General features: G+C 29.2%; 1 protein-coding gene and 1 long non-coding RNA gene across 2 annotated transcripts in view; both read left to right on the top strand.

The window, feature by feature from the left end:
- The window catches only part of LOC111617887 (ras-related protein Rab-2-like), a 49978-nt gene that overhangs the window by 3024 nt on the left and 22389 nt on the right, over positions 1–24565 (top strand). The window contains exons 2-3 of the mRNA XM_023359236.1: positions 2865–2936; positions 15515–15582. Coding sequence (XP_023215004.1) covers positions 2865–2936; positions 15515–15582 — 140 coding nt within the window. The remainder of the gene's footprint in view (positions 1–2864; positions 2937–15514; positions 15583–24565) is intronic.
- LOC111617888 lies at positions 16844–24501 on the top strand. Its single transcript, XR_002755502.1, has 2 exons — positions 16844–18896; positions 23923–24501. It is a non-coding gene; the product is annotated as an uncharacterized LOC111617888 (long non-coding RNA).

Below are 24565 nucleotides of genomic sequence, written 5' to 3'. Positions count from 1 at the left end.
ACTAATTAGAGGATTTTTACGTCCAGTCAAACAAACTATTTTCAATTTGATCAATTTTCTGGAACGTTTACAATCGTTCTATAATCGAACCAATTCGAATACAAATTCGAATTCGAAAATTTTTAAAATCGAAATAGAAAATCTGCCACTTTCAACCACTTTCAAGCCTATATCTCCCGCACCCTTATAGCTATCGAGACGCAACCACCCTGGTGCATGAATGGAGACTTGGGGCTACTACCGCATACAAACACTATATATATAGATAAATTAAAATCATTAATTTAATTTATAAAATTTATATTTCTCAAATTTGTTAGAAATATAAAATTGAGAAATATGTTTCAGAAGGAAAATGAAAAATTGCTGATTTGAATTAATACTTTATTATCTTTTCAAATATCTGAAAAACATTTTCTTGAATGAAGCATTAATTTGAAGATAAATTTTCATTATGACAGTTTGATATTATTTATCAAAAAAACAAAATTGATAGATAATATGAATCTATCAGACAAGATACTTGATTATTTCTAATGTAAATAATGCAACATAATAAAAGTGAGTTTAACAAATTTGTTTATGCAAGCTTCTATTCTTAATTTTTCAGAAAGTTTTGGCAAATTTTATTTTTTAGAATATCAAATTTAATTAGTTAAGTTTTAGATGTAGGCCTATTCATTTGATAAAAATTTTCCATGAAACAAAAATCTATAGAAGAAAATCCTATTTTCTTTAATTTATATGGAAAAAGTCAAAATGCATCTTTGAACTTGCAAAAACTTATTTATTTTTACCAAATGAAACATATAACTGACAGAATAGCAACATTATATTAGAACAGTATCTTAATTGTCATTAATAGTTTAATGATTATGAATATTAATGTCATTTGATAGCTGATTAACTGAATAACTGATTATGATACATTGATTGATCGATTGATTGATTAATGATTATAAAAAATTGCAGAATATATTATAATAATAATCAAAAGTAGATACATAATGAATGTTTTATAGAAGGCATTTATGAGAACAAATTAATTAAAAAGTGAAATCTATAGTAAAATGCTATGCTATATTGTCAACCAACCACTTAAAGTACAGTAATACCCCGACTTACGCAATTTTCAAATCTCGTCGATTCGTCTTTTGTTTGAGCGCCACACAACCCTTGATTACTCACTCCCCCCACACTATTGTTCAGCTTACATGTTCGGATGTGTCGTACGGAATTTACACATAGCTACAATTTATTTTGTGTTATTTATTTCTGTGTTTGTTATATCTATGGAGACTTGAGAGACTCTACTATGTCATCCAAACGAAGTAGAACTAATTCTTCTGCATCAAACAAGAAAAGAAAAACTTTATCTTTGGAATGTAAAGTTAACATTGGGTACGTTTGTAAAGTCGAATGAATTAAACAAGAATGAAAGCATTGTTATTCCTATTTCATTAGACTTTTCGAACGATTCGTTACTAACGTGTTTAACTCGTTTGACTTTACGAACGTACCCATTATTAAAGACTTTGATACAAAAATGAAAATTTGTGAATTGGCAAAGAAGTTTGATCTACCGGAATTGTCGGTCAGAACAATTATAAAAGGCAAAGAAAAAATTCTCGAAGCTGTGAAAAATGCTCCATCTTTAAATTCAAGCATTATTCGTAAACGTCACAGTATTATCGCTGAAATGGAAACAATGTTAAAATTATGGCGTAATAATCAAGTAAATGTGAAAAATTGTAAAATAATATAGGCCTAATTTGTTATACATATGTATTATCTAAGATTTTATTAGACATTTTTTCTAAATTATTGTTTTCTTTAGTCTCTGGCCCCAATTAAAAATTATTTGTATGTATTTATATGCGAAATTATCAATATATCCCGACTTATGCAAATTCGACTTATGCGGTTACCGCTCGGTCCCACCTATCGCGTAAGTTTGGGGTATTACTGTATTTGTTTGTTTATAAAGTAGAAAAATGATATATAGAAAGTAGGTACAGATTGCCAATATGAAATTAAAACAAAATCTATAAAATAGATGAGTGTTATGTTTCAAGTTATCTATTATAATACATATATTAGAACACAAATTATTAGAATTACTAATTACTCATTCATGGAATGCTAACTCAGTCTTAAAAGATTGGGTTTCCATTCACAGAATCAGCCCATGCTGTTATTTGTGTTCATTCTAGTCTAATTCCTGACCATAATTGTTACATGCTGGTGTTTAGTATCATATTCTGTTTTATTTTCAAACTTATTTTTTATAGATTGTAAAAATTTACGAACACATGTTGTCTGACAATGGTGTGAATGACCAGAAAAAATTGTCAAAAATATTATTATAAAAATGCATTTATAATAGTATTTTTTTGATTAAGAATGCTTTTCCATTTTTTCCTTAATCATTCAAATTTTTGATTATCCAAACAATGTCACAAATCAGTTCAGATAATTGGCATTCTGCTGTATCCATGGTATACATATGTGTATATACTGTATATATATATATATATAATTATGTATAAATATAAACTGAAGTGTCAGAGCAATTTGTTAATTTAATTCAAAAAATAGTAATATTTAAATTGCAATTCTCAACACTTGCTGACAAATATCTCCATTTAAAATAGATCTAAATTTAAATATTTACTGTAGTTTATAACTTTCTGAAAACATATACTTTTATGTAACAAATAATAAACTTTAGTTATTGTAATATCATGTATTGAAAGTTATAATTATAAATACTTAAACATGTGCCTTAAAACAAATTTTGTCAATAAAGTAAAATAAATAAAATATAATGAACGTAATGTATTAAATTTATTATTTTATTTCAGGTGTTGGAAAATCCTGTTTATTATTACAATTTACTGATAAAAGATTTCAACCAGTACATGATCTAACAATAGGTAATTGAATTTTTTTTCATGTATTAATGTATAAATTCAAAATAAAAATAATTCTTACAATACTTTTATTTAAAAATTATTGAATTAAATTTTTCAGATATAAAATGCATTTTAATTTTGTATGGATAGATTATAATTTTGCATAAATCTAAATGTAAGTTGAAATAAAACAACACATATATAGACTTAAGAATTTTATTTTTCTTAATAATAATTATTATTTTTGAATCGTTTTATAATATAAAAAAACTTTAAAGATATTAATTTAAATACATTTCATAGTCTATTCCTGCAACTCCTTAAGAGTTCTGAGCTAAAATTCAAATTGATATAAAAAATAGATCCTAATGTTGTACATAATATTTACATATTAATATTATATCAAAATACATTCAAGAGATAAATATATTTTTCTTTAAGTTTCATGCAACTCATTAAGACTTTTAATATATTGCCAATAATTTGTTTTACTATTTTATTTAATAAATTCAAAATCTGTACAGAATATTATATTATAAAGGAATTAATACTAAAAATTATAAAACTATAATTTTTAGTATTAATTTATGATATAGTATTTTTTAATGATTTTAATATTTACAATACAAATTATAAGCTAAAAAAATTAATTAATATGATGAGTTAGATATGTCATAGATACAAAATATTACCGTGTTTCCCCGAAAATAAGACAGTGTCTTATATTAATTTTTGCTCTGAAAAATGCGCTAGGTCTTATTTTCAGGGAATGTCTTATTTTTTCCAGGAAGAAGAATACACATTTATTATTGAACTAAAAAATTCCCAAGTCAAACTTAGACGAGAGTGACGTATATCTGGTGTGTCGAACTGTCGCCTTTTTATAGCGTCAACATCGGACTCGATGACCAATTAGTGCTTACTGAACCGTAGCACTATGCAAATGTCATGTGGTGTGATTCCCAGCCGACCAATTAGCCATCACCATCCGTAACGTTTTGCAAATCTGTGATTCCCAAGCCATAGTCTTATGCAAATCATGCCGTGTGGCGTAATTGTCTGCTGACCAATCAGTGGCTGTACTTTCAAAAAGCCAACGGCCACTTTCAACCATCTGTCGATGACCGTTACGACTAAAAAAAACTTCGCTAGGTCTTACTTTCAGGGGGAGGTCTTATATTTCGCAATTCAGCAAAATCTGTGCTAGGTCTTATTTTCTGTGGATGTCTTATTTTCGGGGAAACACGGTAGTTTTATTAAAAGAAAAGAAAGAAATCAAGACCTATATATTTGAAAAGTTTGTTTTTTCCTATTTTTTATTCAGTCTTTTATTTTATTTACTTTTTAAATTAAATCTTGTTATTTAGTGTCTATTATTTAATTGCTCACATTTTATTTGTTAGTGATCAAAAGAACAATAACTTTTAATTCATTATTTCTATTTCTATTTAATATATGTTACATTTAGTGTGCATTATTTGTTTACAAGTTTTGTTTTTCTTCTGACAATTGATTCCATCTTTCATTAAAAATCCTGAAACAAAAGTAATGCTATATGGTTCTAGGAATGAAAACACAGTTTAAATGTTTTTCAAGATATTTCTTACAAAATGTTTAATTGAAATAAATGCATTTTGAATCCTTAAACTGTGTAGCATTTTTTTCAATATTTATGAATTTTGTTCTTTGGGCTGCAATTTGAAAAAATTGTAGATCTATAAATTCCCAGTGTCTGTCAGTCTGTCTTTCTTTAATCTCAAGAATGGAGTTACATAGATGAAAGCCAAGACTATATATGGAAAGCTTAGGGACAGGAGGCCCCAGTTAACTGTATAAGAATTTCCAATGTAAAACAGAAGTTAAGTTATTTCAATTCAAAAATTTTCTCTTGAAAGGACTTAGATTGATGACCAAGATGATTCCATTGTTAACAGAAAAGTATGATGTTTATATCAAATATCATTATTTTATACTCTTTGGACACTAGTTGAAAGATGATCATAAAATAACCAGTATTCTATGATCCTGAAGTTTATGATTTGTTTACAGTTTAACAAACAAAATAATTTAATTATCAGAGAGTATAACAAAAATATGTTAATGCAGTTTTATGTAATTGTGTATTTTATATTTAATATTTTTCTTCTTTTATTATATAGACCATATGCAATATTATAGCAAATAAACAGTACTGGAATATGTTTATTATTGCATTATTATAAAAAAAGTAAATTCTGCATGAAATTTCAATACAGTACTAAAATGATTTCTTATTTCACATGTAGCAATTTAATTTGTCTGAAATGGTGGTTATAGTAAAAAAATTAAAAAAAATGAAATCTGTCAAAAAATTTACCTGTCAATCTGAATTTCACAATCTTCCTTTTTGTGGTTGATCTATAGCTCAAATTAACAAATAAATACCAAACACTATTTGCTGTGATGGCATACCCATCATGTTTGTTTTATTCTAGAACAATAGAAAATGTCTTATGGAATGGAAAATTGTGCTATACAATGCTGTGATTGATTGATGTTTCGTGTTTGAAAAATATTTACAGAATTACATCGGACAGTGCATTGTCCTAACAGCATCATTTGGAAAAGAAATATTATGTATCTTATAGATGTTATATTAAAATCAAAAGACAAAAATCATATTAAGAAACTTATATGAAAAATAATATAGTAATACTGAAAAATATCTTTCAAAACAGGTGACCTATGTAAAACAGTGGAGAGTCTGTAGAGAAATAACATTGCACAGTAAACATCTTATTTCACAGAAAAAATGATTTTTTGTTGTATTTTGATTGTTGAAATAGCATCACTAAGTGATAAGAAAATGTTGTCCTTGTTTGTAATAGTAAAATTGCTCCTTCACCTAGCAATAGCAGTTGTACAATGGTGGGAATAGGTTAGATAAGTCATCTAGATTTTTTCTATACTTCTTTGTGCTTAGAGATTTGACATATTCATCATTCTCTGAATTCAACTGACAGAAAACACTATCAAGTAATTTCAAAAAAGGAAAGTTGGAGAATAGTTAATAGATGCTGCAAATATGAGATCTTATCACTTGTAATTCCTCTGTATAATCTTTTTCTATGTGATACTTGCTTTTCTCCCAGCGGTTCTAAATTATTTAATTAATTAATTAATTTATAATTATTAATGTTAATAATTATAAATTAACATTAATAATTAGGTTTACACAATTAAAACAATGGTGTAAGTATAGCTTTAAGGTTAATGGTACAGGAATAAAAGCCTATTCACAATGAAAATTAAGCATAAACATAAAACCTTGTACCTGTGTTATTTGATGCAACCATTCACAATGAATTATGTAAGCATAAACTTAATCGTAAGAAGTTAACATAAATAAACTTGGAGTTTGCAGTCTCTAAAAGTTTACAAACTCCAAGATTTTATGCTTTTTATGTGATTTAAAACAAGAAACAATCATAGTGGTTCTGGAATTCCCATTGATGAATTTTTCCTGGTTCAAAAGATGAATCTCTATCACATGTTGCTTGCACTTTTAAGTTTTCTAATGCAACACACTTAACATGTATGCTTCGACATTATTTATATCCATAAACTGCACAGCTATATCATCAGTCTTCATGCAAAAATCAATCTCATTCATCACTGATCACTATTACTTATACGAGGTCAAGGTGAAAAGTTCTCGGCCTAGTAGTGAAAAAATGAGTTTTTTATTTTAAAAGTGCATTTATTTCTCAATGTAGTCTCCCTTTAGTTCAATACACTTTGTCCAACGTTTCTCCAATAACAGTATTCTATCTCTGAAGTGCGATTCTGGAAGGTCTTCAAAATATCTATTTACTGCTGCTATCACCTCTACACTTGATCCAAAATGTTCTCCCATCAAAAATTTTTTAAGATTTGGGAATAAATGAAAGTCAGAGGGAGCCAAATCTGGCAAATAGGGAGGATGTTCCAATAATTCATACTTCAAATCCCTCAATTTTCCCATTGCCAAAGCACCTTTGTGAGCTGGTGCATTGTCCTGGTGAAAGAGGAGTTTTTTCTTTTGCAAACCAGGCCTTTTCTCTCTAATTTTTTCATCTAGCTGGTCAAGATGTGCGTAGTATTCCCCATTAATTGTTTGACCCTTTGACAGGTAGTCAATTAAAAGAATCCCTTTGGAATCCCAAAAAACACTAGCCATAACCTTTCCAGCCGATGCAATTGTCTTTGCTTTCTTTGGTGCAGAGCCACCAGCTTCTACCCACTGCTTGGACTGTTGTTTTGACTCGGGTAAAGTGGTGAACCCGTGTTTCATCCATCGTAACAAATCTGCGCAGAAAATCAGTTGGATCCTTCTTAAAACAGCGCAAACATTGATGAGAAAGTCGATTCCTCATTTGTTTATGATCAGCATTTAACAAATGCGGCACCCATCTTGCACAAAGCTTTCTCATACTGAGTTCTTCGTGTAAAATGTGCCGTACCCTTTCTTCTGAGATGCCTACAGCTTTAGCTATCTCATACACCTTTAATCGTCGATCATCTAGAACCATATTGTGTATCTTCTCGATATTTTCTTTGGTAGTTGCAGTTTTTGACCATCCTTCACGTGGATCATCTTCAATCGATGTACGACCACGTTTAAACTTCGCTGCCTTTTTTACTGTTGATAACGAAGGTGCAGACTCCTTATACACTTTTACCAACTTTGGATAAATTTCTGTTGGCGATAAACCATCCAAAACGAAGAATTTTATGACGGAACGATATTCAAGTTTATTCATTTTGTCAAAAACACACACAATGCTTACTTTAAACAGCCGTATAAAAAAAACTATTTGTCTGATCAAATTCACACTTGGTATTTACTTTTGTAACAAGTTTGAAAACATAACCAGATGATACTTTCATTTGTAGTAGCGCCATCTATGGGTTAGGCCGAGAACTTTTCACCTTGCCCTCGTATATACACACACAGTGTAAAGTACTATATTATTTTTCTGACTTTCCAACGATTAACGACACGACTGTGTGCCGGATATAGCCGTTCCCTAACGGGTACTTTACGCGGATTCGCGTTAGTGTGCCAGGCCTGGACTTTTAGCGTGCACCGAAATTAAATAATGACCAAGTTTGTCAATAACAAATCAAATATTTAATAAATTTCTAGTAATAAACTATTTACAAAATTTAGTAACAATCAAACAAAAATTTATTCAATGAAACTCAACAAGAATCAATCCGACAAAACTCAAATCAATCTAGTTTCTAACTTAAATCTATTCCCCTTTGGAATTCGACAAAATTCAAAGACTTAACTTATATACAATAATAATTCTTATGAATTAAAGATCCTAATCGTCACCTCAATATACTAGGAACCTATTTCCTCAACTCTCAAGACTTTCTCTATTCATCGATCCACAAATCGAATAACTTCAAAATCGCCTTGGAACTATTTGATCCTATCGGACACCTTTCTCGTTCACTGCTACGAAGCTCACCAAGCTCATTGCTATCTGGAGTTCACCTCGTTCGTCTTCACTTGACATTCGGTTTTTATACTGTGAGGTGACGTCACAATTCTGAATGAGATCACTCCTCATTTACATACTTATTCACTAACAATAAAAACTTTTCTATTTGTCTGGCAGCCTATTTTCCAATAATACTTGCTAACCTTTTATATTATTCTTTTTGACAATTTTCGGGATGTTTTATTCTTTTAAGGTTTAGCGAATTTAAGTTGTGCGTGTGGGGTCTTCTCCCCCCTTTCTCGGTGCGGACTTACTTTTTTTTGCTCGGGAACGCAAGTGTGCGTGAGTTTTTTCTACGGCGCTTTTCTCTTGTTGGTGAGTTGGTTTCTCTTCTATTTTTAAGTTTCTAAGGTGAATGGTGAGGAAACCTTTGTCCTAACAAAACATAAGCCCCAAACAAAATAGAATAATAAGCAAAATAAAAGTAAATAAAAATAATGCTCGGACTTGGTTCCTTACAACAGTAATACCTCAACTTATGCTACCCCGACTTATGCGAACTCGGAGTTATGCGATTTTCAAATCTCGTCGATTGGTCTTTTGTTTGAGCACCACGCAACTCTTGATTACTCACTCCCCCCACACTATTATTCAGCTTACATGTTCAGACGTGTCGAGCGGAATCGACGCATAGCTACAATTTATTTTGTGTTATTGATTTCTGTGTTTGTTATATCTAAGGAGACTTGAGAGACTATGTGGTGATTTCTTGTAACCATGAATGAATCAAAAGACGAGATAAGATTAACGAGAACATTTATTAGCTTACATATATCTGACTTGGATTTTACACAAATTGCAAAATTATACCCCGACTTACGTGAATTCGACTTATGCGGTTATCACTCGGTCCCACATATCGCGTAAGTTTGAGGTATTACTGTATATAAATGTAATTCATATATAATAATGTAGACAACTAGAACTAATGATTTTTTAACTGTTATATGTTGAAAATTAGAAATTCCAATGTTAATTTTCAAGACATAATGAATACTTTCAAGGTTTCCAATCTTTTAGTTGTTTTTGAAAGTTTTTTCACACACAGCAACTTAATGTCAAGATGACACACGAATGATTTCCATTTGTGTTTAAGAAATGTTTTTTTTGGATTTGTCGTCTTAAATTGTAATATTGATTACATTATTTAGATAATTTTTAATATGTACAAAATATGAGAGGTGTCCAGAAAATAGAGAATGTTTGTGCATGGCACTTTTCACAGGTGAATAACCACTGTCGATTCAAGGTCAATTTCTTCTCAGATGTGTTAGCTTAGCATACATAATTTTGATATTGGCAGGCTTATTATTACTGCTTTGTCAAGGGTTAAAATGTATACAAAAATAAAATTTTCTGCAAAATGTTACTTGTTTTCTAAATATGAAGATAAAATCGCACTTACTAAACCTTTATTGTAAACTATTCGTAAAAACAAACGTTTTCAGCCTCAGTCGAGGTCTTCTTCAGGTCAAAATAATTGGATTCCATTCTTAGAATGAACGTTTAGTTTTAAAATATAATCGAATTCATGCGCGTGTTACGTATCGTCATCGTTTTGTTGTTCTTCGCATACGTAACGCCAAGCATAAGAAAGCGTGTTGCAGTCTTTGGTGTTTATACATCTCCCCGTTCTGCTGGCTTTGTAGATTTCCAGGGCTTCAAGGTCTCTGATGTGGTCCGTATTAAAAGCTCTATTTATTAATCTGGCTTTTGATAGTTCTGCGTGAATATCCGGGTCGGTTGCATAGGTGGATAGTGCAGTGGTGTAACGAGCATTTTCTATGTCATATTTAAACAAGAAATGGTATACATCGGCTCCACGAAGCATTCAATCCAACAGAGAATTAAGGAGCACAAATATGACATAGAACATGCTCGTTACACCACTGCACTATCCACCTATGCAACCGACCCGGATATTCACGCAGAACTATCAAAAGCCAGATTAATAAATAGAGCTTTTAATACAGACCACATCAGAGCCCTTGAAGCCCTGGAAATCTACAAAGTCGGCAGAACGGGGAGATGTATAAACACCAAAGACGGCAACACGCTTTCTTATGCTTGGCGTTACGTATGCGAAGAACAACAAAACGATGACGATACGTAACACACGCATGAATTCGATTATATTTTAAAACTAAACGTTCATTCTAAGAATGGAATCCAATTATTTTATCTTGAAGAAGACCTCGACTGAGGCCGAAAACGTTTGTTTTTACGAATAGTTTACAAGTACCGGACAATAAAGGTTTTAGTAAGTGCAATTTTATCAGAATACCGGTATTCAGATTAGAAAATTTGTCATATATAAATTCATAAGTAAATCACAAAAGTATACGGTGATCACATTATGAATGAAGCCAGTGCGAGAAAATGGTGTTTAATGTTTAATCAAGAAAGATAATGCACAATAGCACTCTGCTGCAGCCACTCAAGCTGTGCTTCAGAAGTTTGGCTGGGATGTTTTCTACTATCCACCATACAATCCTGACCTGACCTGAAGTTGACTGTCACCTCTTTCTCAAGCTGAAGGTTTTTGGTTGGGAAACATTTTAGGATGAATGACAAGTGAAAGAAACTATCATTAACAGATTGAAAGAACTGGCAGTGGTAGTCTATGATGCAGGAATCCAAAAACTAGTGTTGCAAAACAAGTGCTTAAATTGTTATGGTGTCTATGTAGAAAAATAACTTGTCTCGGTACTAATTACTTAATAAAACTTTTTTCCTATCATTACTGTTTTTTCTTTTTTATAGCCAAATGTTCTTTATTTTCTTTATGCTCCTTGTAATTTGACAAACTGTAGAAGTAGCCAAATGAAAGAAGCAGCACACTTTCTCTAACTCCAGCAATATATTTTATTAACCAATTGGTTGATTAAATCAATACATTTTTGCTTGTTCCTCACTCACATTCTTACTCAAGAAGCAGCTTGTTAGATTTTACAGCAGTATAACCTCATATTATCCTTTTACCATCAGCAATTCATTACAGTTGTTGGACCATTTTAAAAACATTGCATTGGCTGATGAGGAGTACATGACCATGATGGACTTTCAGGCTCTCTACCCTTCTATTAATTAAGCTACCTCCTTGTTTGCTCTCTTAGATATTACCTTCTCATCAATGTGGAGGGTGACCATAAGTATCACCAACACATTTTGAAATTTGTCCATCTTGAGTGTTACACATTATTTTTTACTTTTGACAACGATACCTTTGTACACGGAAGAGGCATTCCCATGGGAAATCTCTCCACAGGAATCTTATGTGAGCTAATCATCTGCTGTTTAAAAAAGGAGATACTGTTAGGGTACCTACATCTCATCATGATGTACATTAGCTACGTCAACAATGTTTTTATATTGTGGTGCAGAAAATCAAATCTGCATCTGTTTCTATATAAACTGAATAATAATTCTTATGGTCTCCTACTAAGCTTGGAGAAAGAGAGCTAATTTTTAGATGTATCCATCACTTGCAAAGTTGGCGAGATCTTCACCAATATTTACCATAAGCCCAAATATCAATTTGCTTTTATCCCACGCAGTTCATTCAGTCCACTCTTTCTCCATGAAACTCAGCATTCAGGTCATTAATATGGTGACTTACACCCATTGCACTAATATTATTGATACTTATATTGAACTGGATTATTTTGAGACAGGTGCCAAACATTGTGTTTCCTGCACTTTTGAAACAGCAAGAACTAAATCTTCACAACCGGTCTCTAAGAAGAAGGCTATGTTACACTATGTTTCCACATTAAGATGCAGTACACAAGGAACTGGCTAAAATGAACAATGTAAACCTTGTCTATAATCTGACAGTTTTTGAATTCTGCATAATGACAAGGATCCACTTAGCAACTCTAACTCCTTGGGTGTTTATGCCATTCCAATTGAGGGCCAGCATTTCAACACATAGGTAATACATCTGGGAGTTACTGCACACACTACCACAAAGAATTAAGGAACATAAATATGTCATTGAAAAAATCTTAACACTAACGTATTAGTGGCTTTTGCCTCTTAGCAGGACATAGATATGGGATGAGGCTAAGATCTCTAGACCCACCAGGAACCCTAACTCTGTCAGGTTCTTGGAGTTATTAGAAATTTTTAAAGCTAATAGAAAACACTTTTGTATCAATCACAGGGATGCTGACACATTATTGACAACATGGAAATCTATATACCAGCTTTAACTCGAGCTTCGGTCCTCTGATAATTGTTTATTGTTATTTTATTTTTGTACCATTTATATTTGCTTGTATTTATGTTTTTAAATTTTGATTATAATATGTATTTACAGTAGAGCATTGATTATCCGACCCACGATTAACCGTCACCTCAGTTAACCGACCGCTCTAGTCGACAAATTCAAATATCCACTATTGATGTGGCGCTACAATATTTGGCTATGTCTTGGCTACTTTAATAGTATTTTTATGTGTTTTAGCTGGCAACATGGCTTGACCATGAAAGGGAGCCAGTATTTAAATGATACTTAATTTTCTAATTTTTAATGATACAATAGTGACGATTATTATTTTAAAAAAAGTTTTGTTAGGCTTAACATCGATGAAAATTCAACGCAAATAGGTTCATAGCGATACATTAATATACTAATTACATGAGATATACTAATATACTATACTAATAATGTATTTTTTCATATTTTTCGGTTATCCATTTTTTCAGTTATCCAACCAACCCCAGTCCCCAATTGAGTCAGATAATCAATGCTCTACTGTATTTATTTTTATATCACTTGTATTACTTGTATTATATCACTTGAATGTTCTATTAATCTTGAAAGTTCTTCCTGTTCTTTTTAATTTAAATTATTTTCATTGCATTTAATGTTTTTAGAATGTTCTTTTTGTTTTTTTTGTTTCATTTAAATTTGATGTTGCAACTGAAGAAGTCCTATGGATGTAGGTCAAAAATAGTTTTGGTTGATTAAATATATTGTTGGAGTTACATAAGGTATATTGCTTCTTTTTTTTTTTTAATGTACTTAGGGTAACCTATGTAAAGGAAATATATAATGTAAATAAAAATTATTATTGATGTTAGTTCTATAAAGTTATTCCTCAAAAAAATAAGAAAGAAAAATATTAATGAAATAAATACATTTTTCAAGTATTTTGAAGTGTAGATTGCACGTTTTGACTAAAAATGTGTATATTAATTTAAATGTTTGAAAATTAAGCAATAAAATTACTTGCTATGAAGGGAATTCTTTTTCTAGCTAGCTAAAAAGAATTATGAAATCTTACTTTTTTACAGTGAATATATTATACATAAAACATTATTTAAAATGTTGAAATCATAGATTAGAGAGAATATAGACAATAAAAATTAATTTTCAGAAATGATTGTTTTTGTTACATAATCAGAACTACCAAAGGAATCATTGTACAATAACTCAAAATTGTTTTATTGAAGTATTATGTACAAAAAGAGTGAATAAAAATAATTAAACTACTATCAATTGAAATTAAATTATTTTTTAATTGTTCAGTGCTATAGATATTCTTTGATTGCTGTTGAATTCATTTCAATGTTGATTTAGAAATGATCTCAGAATTCAAATTATCTAGTTTAAAATAGATATTAAACTTTGCCTATTTGTGTATATTATTCATCTGATTTCTAAATCAGATTTATGATTCAAATTTCTTTTAATTTATACATTTGTAACATAGCCAAATTAGTTTTATGTAGTATATAAATCTGTGCTGTAATATGCTGTGCAACATATAAAGGTTTCATAGTATATTACAATAAAGAGTAATTCATTTAGATTGAAACTGATTTTTGATTGTCATGCTGATGTAAAAGTTTAAAACAAGTTTTTGAAAAAATTATATTTTTAATTTACTATAACGAGTGTCATAATGCTTAATTGCTATTTTACAGACAATTCAATATTTTCAATACTGAGTCATCAGTTACTACTCTAGTGCAGCCTTTTTCTAATTTTTCATTTTTTAATCAATTTAATATTTAATGAACTTTAACATTCTGTCTGTTATCATTCATTTTTGATAAAACTTTGATTGAGGTTTCAGAAATCATTTTATATAATTTTCATGGCAGACTTTTTTCAACAAAAAGAAAAAAAAATTTTGTTTAAATTGTAATTTTTATAAATTTATTATTTCCAAAAGACAAAATTTGTTTTTTTGAGACAAATCTTGTCTTCTGAAACTTACAAAAAATTTTCATTTTACCATTTACTAAATTTTACTGTATTGCTATTTATATGATTTCAAAACATTCTAAGCTGCTAAAACAAAATAAAAAAAAACATTAATTTATCACTGGAATTTTGTTGGATGATATTTTGAGTTAATTGAAGATAGACTGTCCAAAAGAAATTTTTGGTAGACATCGTTTATTCACTTCGTGTTCCAGAAGAAACTTTTTGATGACCTGACCTTCTTTTTTAGGCTACTTGGCCATCAAGTTTACAAACATTCCTTTAAAAAACACAGAAAATATCTAATTAAAATTATAAATTTCAACTTAGAGTTCATGGGTCTTACAGCCATTTTCATGTTCTTCATTCTTTCCATTTGGGGAATTTTGTGCCTTTATATCTACTGGAAAAATACACTGGTAGATGTAGATTTCTGTAGCTTTCCCTGGTGACAAATCTTTTCAAACAGACTGTCCAAAAAAATTTTTTGGTAGACACCATTTATTCACTTCGTGTTCCAGAACAAACTTTTTGATGACCACCTGTGTTTTTTAAAGGAATGTTTATAAACTTGACAGCCAAGTAGCCTAACAAAGAAGGTTAGGTCGTCAAAAGGTTTGTTCTGGAACACGAAGTGAATAAATGGTGTCTACCAAAAAAATTTTTTTGGACAGTCTGTGTCTTCAATTAACTCATTAATTTATTACTTAAATTTTAAAAAATTCAGATAAAAATCTAGATAAAAAAAGATACAATCAATGAGTTTCTAAGTATAAACTTCATTTAAAATAAAATTTTAATGTATTTTAATAAATAACATGATTTAACTAAAATTATTTTCATTACAGGTGTTGAATTTGGTGCAAGAATGATAACAATTGATGGAAAACAAGTGAAACTCCAGATTTGGGATACAGTTAATATTTTATTATCTTTATAATAGTTTATTATTTTTATCATGTATAAACAGTTTAAATTTAATATAAAAGTTTATTAAAAATGATAAAATTATATATATATATATATATATAGAAATGTAGTGTTTATGTATAATGTTTAAGATTTAATGTAGGAAAAGAGAGTTTTTAAGAAACTGACAAATTTTTTAAAAATTTCCTTGATGATTTTTCTAATGGAAGCTGTACTGTGTGTTAAATAGGTAAATGTCTCTTCAATCCGAACAAATTTTCGGTAGACTTTCTCACAGCTCTACAGGTTATAAAACTCCTTTATTGTTTATATATGCATTTCGGGCAAGTTTAATTTTCTAGCCCGTCTTCAGTGCTTAAGATACTCCACATGTTTCATCATCCTTTTCACAGTACTTGTACTATAAAATTTTATCATAGGAAAAAATTTTATTGTCAGTTTTACCTTTTTTTAAAGTTTATACAACATATACTACTGTGTGTTTTTTTGTGACACTTTTAAAGAAAACCTATATTTGTGTAGCATAATGATATGGATTTTGATGTAAAACGCCCTTAAGAGAAAAAATGGAAATTGTCAAAGACATTATAAATTAGAAAACATTACAAATTTATAGTACAAGTACTGTGAAAAGGATGATGAAACATGTGGAGTATCTTAAGCACTGAAGAGGGGCTAGAAAATTAAATTTGCTCGAAATGCATATGTAAACAATAAAGGAGTTTTATAACCTGTAGAGCTGTGAGAAAGTCTACCGAAAATTTATTCGGATTGAAGAGACATTTACCTATTTATTTGTTTTAAAAATTGCATTGGTTTGATATAACTAGCATAAGTTAAATACTTGTTGTATGGATAGAAATATACATGAATGTTTGATACAGAATGAAATATACTAGATACTTAATTTTAGCACTATTTTTTTAAGTATAACAAATTGAAAAAAGTTAATATTACATGGAAATGAATATGTAAAAATGATTTTGCTTTTAATAAATATTTAAAGATACTTATTTTATAATAAATCATACTTGTATTTAAATTACAATTTGATGATAAATATGTTTTCTGAAATTACATAGAATTAAATCTATCATATTAAAATTTTTGTAACTGTAAAGATAATATAAAGTTTACTACTTCATCACAAATAACATTTTATTTTTACATTACATATTAAATGAATATATTATGCATTTTATAATAAATTACTATTATTTTTAATAATTACTTTTATATGAAATTTTATTAACACTAATAGTATAATGTAATAGTTTATAATAGTATAATATAATAGTTAATATATTTAATATATTATTTAAATATTTTTATTACACATTAAATTTTAACAGCAAAGTTACAGTCTATAAATGCCACCCTATAACAAATACAAATAACCAATTAAAAATACACTAAAACAATAAGAACAAATTGCAAACAAAGGCTTATTGTAATGTTTATTTAAAAAAAATAGAAAATATGTGGTAATGCAGAATAATCAGGCCTGGGAGAAAGAGTGTAAAGATGATATAAAATATATTTTAAACTTGATATATAACTGAACAGTTTCAAACAGTAAAGTAAATGTTTTATTTTTCATCAATTTACAATAAGATTCTATGAACAGAGAGGAAAATATAATCTTAAAAAGATATCATGCTATATCAAAACAATAATTTTTTTTCCAGTAATAATTTGTATATCTATCCCTTCATAAATTGAATTATCTAAGAACAATTGAACAACATCTTAAATTAGACTGATCATAAGTCTGTTTTGAGGAGATGACTAATGTTTTTTTGGCTTTATTCCATCTATCCTGCCATTTTTCCATTTGTCATATTTAATTTTTAAAACACTTCTGCAATGATAAGTCATAAATTTGAATGGATGCTTAAATGGAGATGAGAAAGATGTTTAAATGGCAAGGAATACAAAATAGTTTCAGTGAATTTAAATATATATTACATGGAAAAAAGATGAAATTCAATTATTTAATTAATGAGTGCTAATAAAGGTAATAATAACCAAACACTTGAAGAAATAGAATGAAGAAAAAATTGATGTAGCTGACAGATGGAATAAAATAAGTAATGAAATACATGAAAAAGATATTGAATTTCAAGATTTTAATAATTTTATAGAATTAGTCTTTTGTTTTCTAGGAATTACTTCTGTAGAAAGAATATTTTCACTTGTTAATTTTTTGTGGTCAAAGGAGAAATTGAGATTAAATATTGAATCTGTGAAAGCAGTGTTAATTATAAAGCAAAATTGCAACTTACAATGACCATAACTTATTAAACAAAATAAGTTTATCTGAAAATAATACTTTACCCTGGAAAATATGTTACGTCAACATAACTATTAAATTTGATATCCATATTGCAATAAAAATAACATTTTTTTTAATTAAATTTTTGAAAATTATATAAATTTTTCTAAAAGATTTTTTTCTTTCTTTTATGTCACCAAATCAATATCACAAATAATGTATTAACAAATTGTTAATAATGTTCAGCTATATTTCTTGATGGAATTTTAATAAGAGATCTTGCATATATCAGCTGCAGCTCCCTGTCTTGTTTTAACATGGCAAAATTATGGTCATCCTATCACATACATTATATATATTATATTAGTGTTTTTACAGCTTGGCTAATTAATAATGAACCAAGTATGATGGTTTATGATGGTCTGTATGAAAAATGCATTACTTTTATTGAATTATTTATCTATTTTCTATAGCTGTTGTTTTCTTCTGTAGGAAATTAAATTGTAACAATGACTTCTAAGATTATGCAGTAACTTGAAATAAGAGAGCTATGATCTGTTTTTTAGATTATTTAGAAAGAGGTAGTAGTGCAACTAACAGACAATGTTGTCACTACTATGTTGTATGCAACAGTAAAATTAGACAGAAGTGAAAATGACACATGACCACATTAATCAATCAATGATAAAATACTGAAAAAGTTCAGAAATCATAATAGAGAGAGCTGCCAGATCATATAGTAGAATACTTGCAGAATATAAAAATTGTGGAATTCATTATTTACCAGAAATTAAAAATACTGTCAATATAAGGTATTCCAATCTCTGACAGAAAAGCAAATATGCATTTCAGTATTATTATTTTGAACTTGTCTTTAAAAGCTTTTGGATGACTGAGACAGGTTTATGATTAATTTATACACAATTTACACAATTAAAAATCCTAAATGAGATTTCAGTTTACTATTTTGATCCAGATATTTATCAATAATCAAAGCAGCAAAAGCATGTCAGTCTGCAGCCTAGGTATAAGGAGTTCAAAGTCCTATGCCTATTTTGATAAGATTATGGCAATAATTTTCTTACATGTTAAAGCTGAAGTTATGACAGATTTATTTGCTATAGTTCCATCAAAACTTGAAAATACTGAATCAACTTATACGAAATAATTAGAATTGAAATTAGAAAATAACACTTTTTTTTTAGGAAAAACAGTTTTTTTGAAAAGGTGATTTTCAGTGCTATTTGATTATGACAATACATAGCTATACACTTCAAGTTCATTGCACTTGATACTAAAAATGTTTATTCTTTCAAGAAATTAAAGAATCTTTGCAATAGCAATGTTGTCATTGAAATAGTTTAATGGTGTATTATACAAGATTTTTTTCTGATATCAGAAAGTTGGAGTTCAGATGGACTGAGTCCATCTTTTTGGAAGAGAAATATTTAGCAAAGTCAGAATATTTTGAATTTCAATAATTTGGAGATCCTGTCAAAGAAACTTGTTAATAATTAGTGAAACTTGGGCTGTTAGTAAGAAAAATTTTGTTAAAGATGCAGTATGCAGATAAAAAATATGTATATGATAATTCCCATATGGTAGTCTTAATTATATCTTCAAAAATTGAGTTGTAAATGGTGAATTCTAAGTTTATCCATGTCAGAAATTAATATAAATCACTGTAATTAGTTCTGAAGTTTTGGACAAACTTCCTCATTGATATTATTAAAAGCAATTACTAATGCATGTTAAATTAAAACAGACATACTTTATTTTAATTTTTTTTAATACTTATAACATTAAATTAATTTTACTTTNATATGACATAGAAAATGCTCGTTACACCACTGCACTATCCACCTATGCAACCGACCCGGATATTCACGCAGAACTATCAAAAGCCAGATTAATAAATAGAGCTTTTAATACAGACCACATCAGAGCCCTTGAAGCCCTGGAAATCTACAAAGTCGGCAGAACGGGGAGATGTATAAACACCAAAGACGGCAACACGCTTTCTTATGCTTGGCGTTACGTATGCGAAGAACAACAAAACGATGACGATACGTAACACACGCATGAATTCGATTATATTTTAAAACTAAACGTTCATTCTAAGAATGGAATCCAATTATTTTATCTTGAAGAAGACCTCGACTGAGGCCGAAAACGTTTGTTTTTACGAATAGTTTACAAGTACCGGACAATAAAGGTTTTAGTAAGTGCAATTTTATCAGAATACCGGTATTCAGATTAGAAAATTTGTCATATATAAATTCATAAGTAAATCACAAAAGTATACGGTGATCACATTATGAATGAAGCCAGTGCGAGAAAATGGTGTTTAATGTTTAATCAAGAAAGATAATGCACAATAGCACTCTGCTGCAGCCACTCAAGCTGTGCTTCAGAAGTTTGGCTGGGATGTTTTCTACTATCCACCATACAATCCTGACCTGACCTGAAGTTGACTGTCACCTCTTTCTCAAGCTGAAGGTTTTTGGTTGGGAAACATTTTAGGATGAATGACAAGTGAAAGAAACTATCATTAACAGATTGAAAGAACTGGCAGTGGTAGTCTATGATGCAGGAATCCAAAAACTAGTGTTGCAAAACAAGTGCTTAAATTGTTATGGTGTCTATGTAGAAAAATAACTTGTCTCGGTACTAATTACTTAATAAAACTTTTTTCCTATCATTACTGTTTTTTCTTTTTTATAGCCAAATGTTCTTTATTTTCTTTATGCTCCTTGTAATTTGACAAACTGTAGAAGTAGCCAAATGAAAGAAGCAGCACACTTTCTCTAACTCCAGCAATATATTTTATTAACCAATTGGTTGATTAAATCAATACATTTTTGCTTGTTCCTCACTCACATTCTTACTCAAGAAGCAGCTTGTTAGATTTTACAGCAGTATAACCTCATATTATCCTTTTACCATCAGCAATTCATTACAGTTGTTGGACCATTTTAAAAACATTGCATTGGCTGATGAGGAGTACATGACCATGATGGACTTTCAGGCTCTCTACCCTTCTATTAATTAAGCTACCTCCTTGTTTGCTCTCTTAGATATTACCTTCTCATCAATGTGGAGGGTGACCATAAGTATCACCAACACATTTTGAAATTTGTCCATCTTGAGTGTTACACATTATTTTTTACTTTTGACAACGATACCTTTGTACACGGAAGAGGCATTCCCATGGGAAATCTCTCCACAGGAATCTTATGTGAGCTAATCATCTGCTGTTTAAAAAAGGAGATACTGTTAGGGTACCTACATCTCATCATGATGTACATTAGCTACGTCAACAATGTTTTTATATTGTGGTGCAGAAAATCAAATCTGCATCTGTTTCTATATAAACTGAATAATAATTCTTATGGTCTCCTACTAAGCTTGGAGAAAGAGAGCTAATTTTTAGATGTATCCATCACTTGCAAAGTTGGCGAGATCTTCACCAATATTTACCATAAGCCCAAATATCAATTTGCTTTTATCCCACGCAGTTCATTCAGTCCACTCTTTCTCCATGAAACTCAGCATTCAGGTCATTAATATGGTGACTTACACCCATTGCACTAATATTATTGATACTTATATTGAACTGGATTATTTTGAGACAGGTGCCAAACATTGTGTTTCCTGCACTTTTGAAACAGCAAGAACTAAATCTTCACAACCGGTCTCTAAGAAGAAGGCTATGTTACACTATGTTTCCACATTAAGATGCAGTACACAAGGAACTGGCTAAAATGAACAATGTAAACCTTGTCTATAATCTGACAGTTTTTGAATTCTGCATAATGACAAGGATCCACTTAGCAACTCTAACTCCTTGGGTGTTTATGCCATTCCAATTGAGGGCCAGCATTTCAACACATAGGTAATACATCTGGGAGTTACTGCACACACTACCACAAAGAATTAAGGAACATAAATATGTCATTGAAAAAATCTTAACACTAACGTATTAGTGGCTTTTGCCTCTTAGCAGGACATAGATATGGGATGAGGCTAAGATCTCTAGACCCACCAGGAACCCTAACTCTGTCAGGTTCTTGGAGTTATTAGAAATTTTTAAAGCTAATAGAAAACACTTTTGTATCAATCACAGGGATGCTGACACATTATTGACAACATGGAAATCTATATACCAGCTTTAACTCGAGCTTCGGTCCTCTGATAATTGTTTATTGTTATTTTATTTTTGTACCATTTATATTTGCTTGTATTTATGTTTTTAAATTTTGATTATAATATGTATTTACAGTAGAGCATTGATTATCCGACCCACGATTAACCGTCACCTCAGTTAACCGACCGCTCTAGTCGACAAATTCAAATATCCACTATTGATGTGGCGCTACAATATTTGGCTATGTCTTGGCTACTTTAATAGTATTTTTATGTGTTTTAGCTGGCAACATGGCTTGACCATGAAAGGGAGCCAGTATTTAAATGATACTTAATTTTCTAATTTTTAATGATACAATAGTGACGATTATTATTTTAAAAAAAGTTTTGTTAGGCTTAACATCGATGAAAATTCAACGCAAATAGGTTCATAGCGATACATTAATATACTAATTACATGAGATATACTAATATACTATACTAATAATGTATTTTTTCATATTTTTCGGTTATCCATTTTTTCAGTTATCCAACCAACCCCAGTCCCCAATTGAGTCAGATAATCAATGCTCTACTGTATTTATTTTTATATCACTTGTATTACTTGTATTATATCACTTGAATGTTCTATTAATCTTGAAAGTTCTTCCTGTTCTTTTTAATTTAAATTATTTTCATTGCATTTAATGTTTTTAGAATGTTCTTTTTGTTTTTTTTGTTTCATTTAAATTTGATGTTGCAACTGAAGAAGTCCTATGGATGTAGGTCAAAAATAGTTTTGGTTGATTAAATATATTGTTGGAGTTACATAAGGTATATTGCTTCTTTTTTTTTTTTAATGTACTTAGGGTAACCTATGTAAAGGAAATATATAATGTAAATAAAAATTATTATTGATGTTAGTTCTATAAAGTTATTCCTCAAAAAAATAAGAAAGAAAAATATTAATGAAATAAATACATTTTTCAAGTATTTTGAAGTGTAGATTGCACGTTTTGACTAAAAATGTGTATATTAATTTAAATGTTTGAAAATTAAGCAATAAAATTACTTGCTATGAAGGGAATTCTTTTTCTAGCTAGCTAAAAAGAATTATGAAATCTTACTTTTTTACAGTGAATATATTATACATAAAACATTATTTAAAATGTTGAAATCATAGATTAGAGAGAATATAGACAATAAAAATTAATTTTCAGAAATGATTGTTTTTGTTACATAATCAGAACTACCAAAGGAATCATTGTACAATAACTCAAAATTGTTTTATTGAAGTATTATGTACAAAAAGAGTGAATAAAAATAATTAAACTACTATCAATTGAAATTAAATTATTTTTTAATTGTTCAGTGCTATAGATATTCTTTGATTGCTGTTGAATTCATTTCAATGTTGATTTAGAAATGATCTCAGAATTCAAATTATCTAGTTTAAAATAGATATTAAACTTTGCCTATTTGTGTATATTATTCATCTGATTTCTAAATCAGATTTATGATTCAAATTTCTTTTAATTTATACATTTGTAACATAGCCAAATTAGTTTTATGTAGTATATAAATCTGTGCTGTAATATGCTGTGCAACATATAAAGGTTTCATAGTATATTACAATAAAGAGTAATTCATTTAGATTGAAACTGATTTTTGATTGTCATGCTGATGTAAAAGTTTAAAACAAGTTTTTGAAAAAATTATATTTTTAATTTACTATAACGAGTGTCATAATGCTTAATTGCTATTTTACAGACAATTCAATATTTTCAATACTGAGTCATCAGTTACTACTCTAGTGCAGCCTTTTTCTAATTTTTCATTTTTTAATCAATTTAATATTTAATGAACTTTAACATTCTGTCTGTTATCATTCATTTTTGATAAAACTTTGATTGAGGNGCAGCCTAGGTATAAGGAGTTCAAAGTCCTATGCCTATTTTGATAAGATTATGGCAATAATTTTCTTACATGTTAAAGCTGAAGTTATGACAGATTTATTTGCTATAGTTCCATCAAAACTTGAAAATACTGAATCAACTTATACGAAATAATTAGAATTGAAATTAGAAAATAACACTTTTTTTTTAGGAAAAACAGTTTTTTTGAAAAGGTGATTTTCAGTGCTATTTGATTATGACAATACATAGCTATACACTTCAAGTTCATTGCACTTGATACTAAAAATGTTTATTCTTTCAAGAAATTAAAGAATCTTTGCAATAGCAATGTTGTCATTGAAATAGTTTAATGGTGTATTATACAAGATTTTTTTCTGATATCAGAAAGTTGGAGTTCAGATGGACTGAGTCCATCTTTTTGGAAGAGAAATATTTAGCAAAGTCAGAATATTTTGAATTTCAATAATTTGGAGATCCTGTCAAAGAAACTTGTTAATAATTAGTGAAACTTGGGCTGTTAGTAAGAAAAATTTTGTTAAAGATGCAGTATGCAGATAAAAAATATGTATATGATAATTCCCATATGGTAGTCTTAATTATATCTTCAAAAATTGAGTTGTAAATGGTGAATTCTAAGTTTATCCATGTCAGAA

This window comes from Centruroides sculpturatus, unplaced genomic scaffold (genome assembly GCF_000671375.1).
Source record: "Centruroides sculpturatus isolate CEXI.00-Female unplaced genomic scaffold, Cexi_2.0 scaffold215, whole genome shotgun sequence".
Taxonomy (NCBI): domain Eukaryota; kingdom Metazoa; phylum Arthropoda; class Arachnida; order Scorpiones; family Buthidae; genus Centruroides; species Centruroides sculpturatus.
This window is presented reverse-complemented; position numbering and strand designations above follow the sequence as displayed.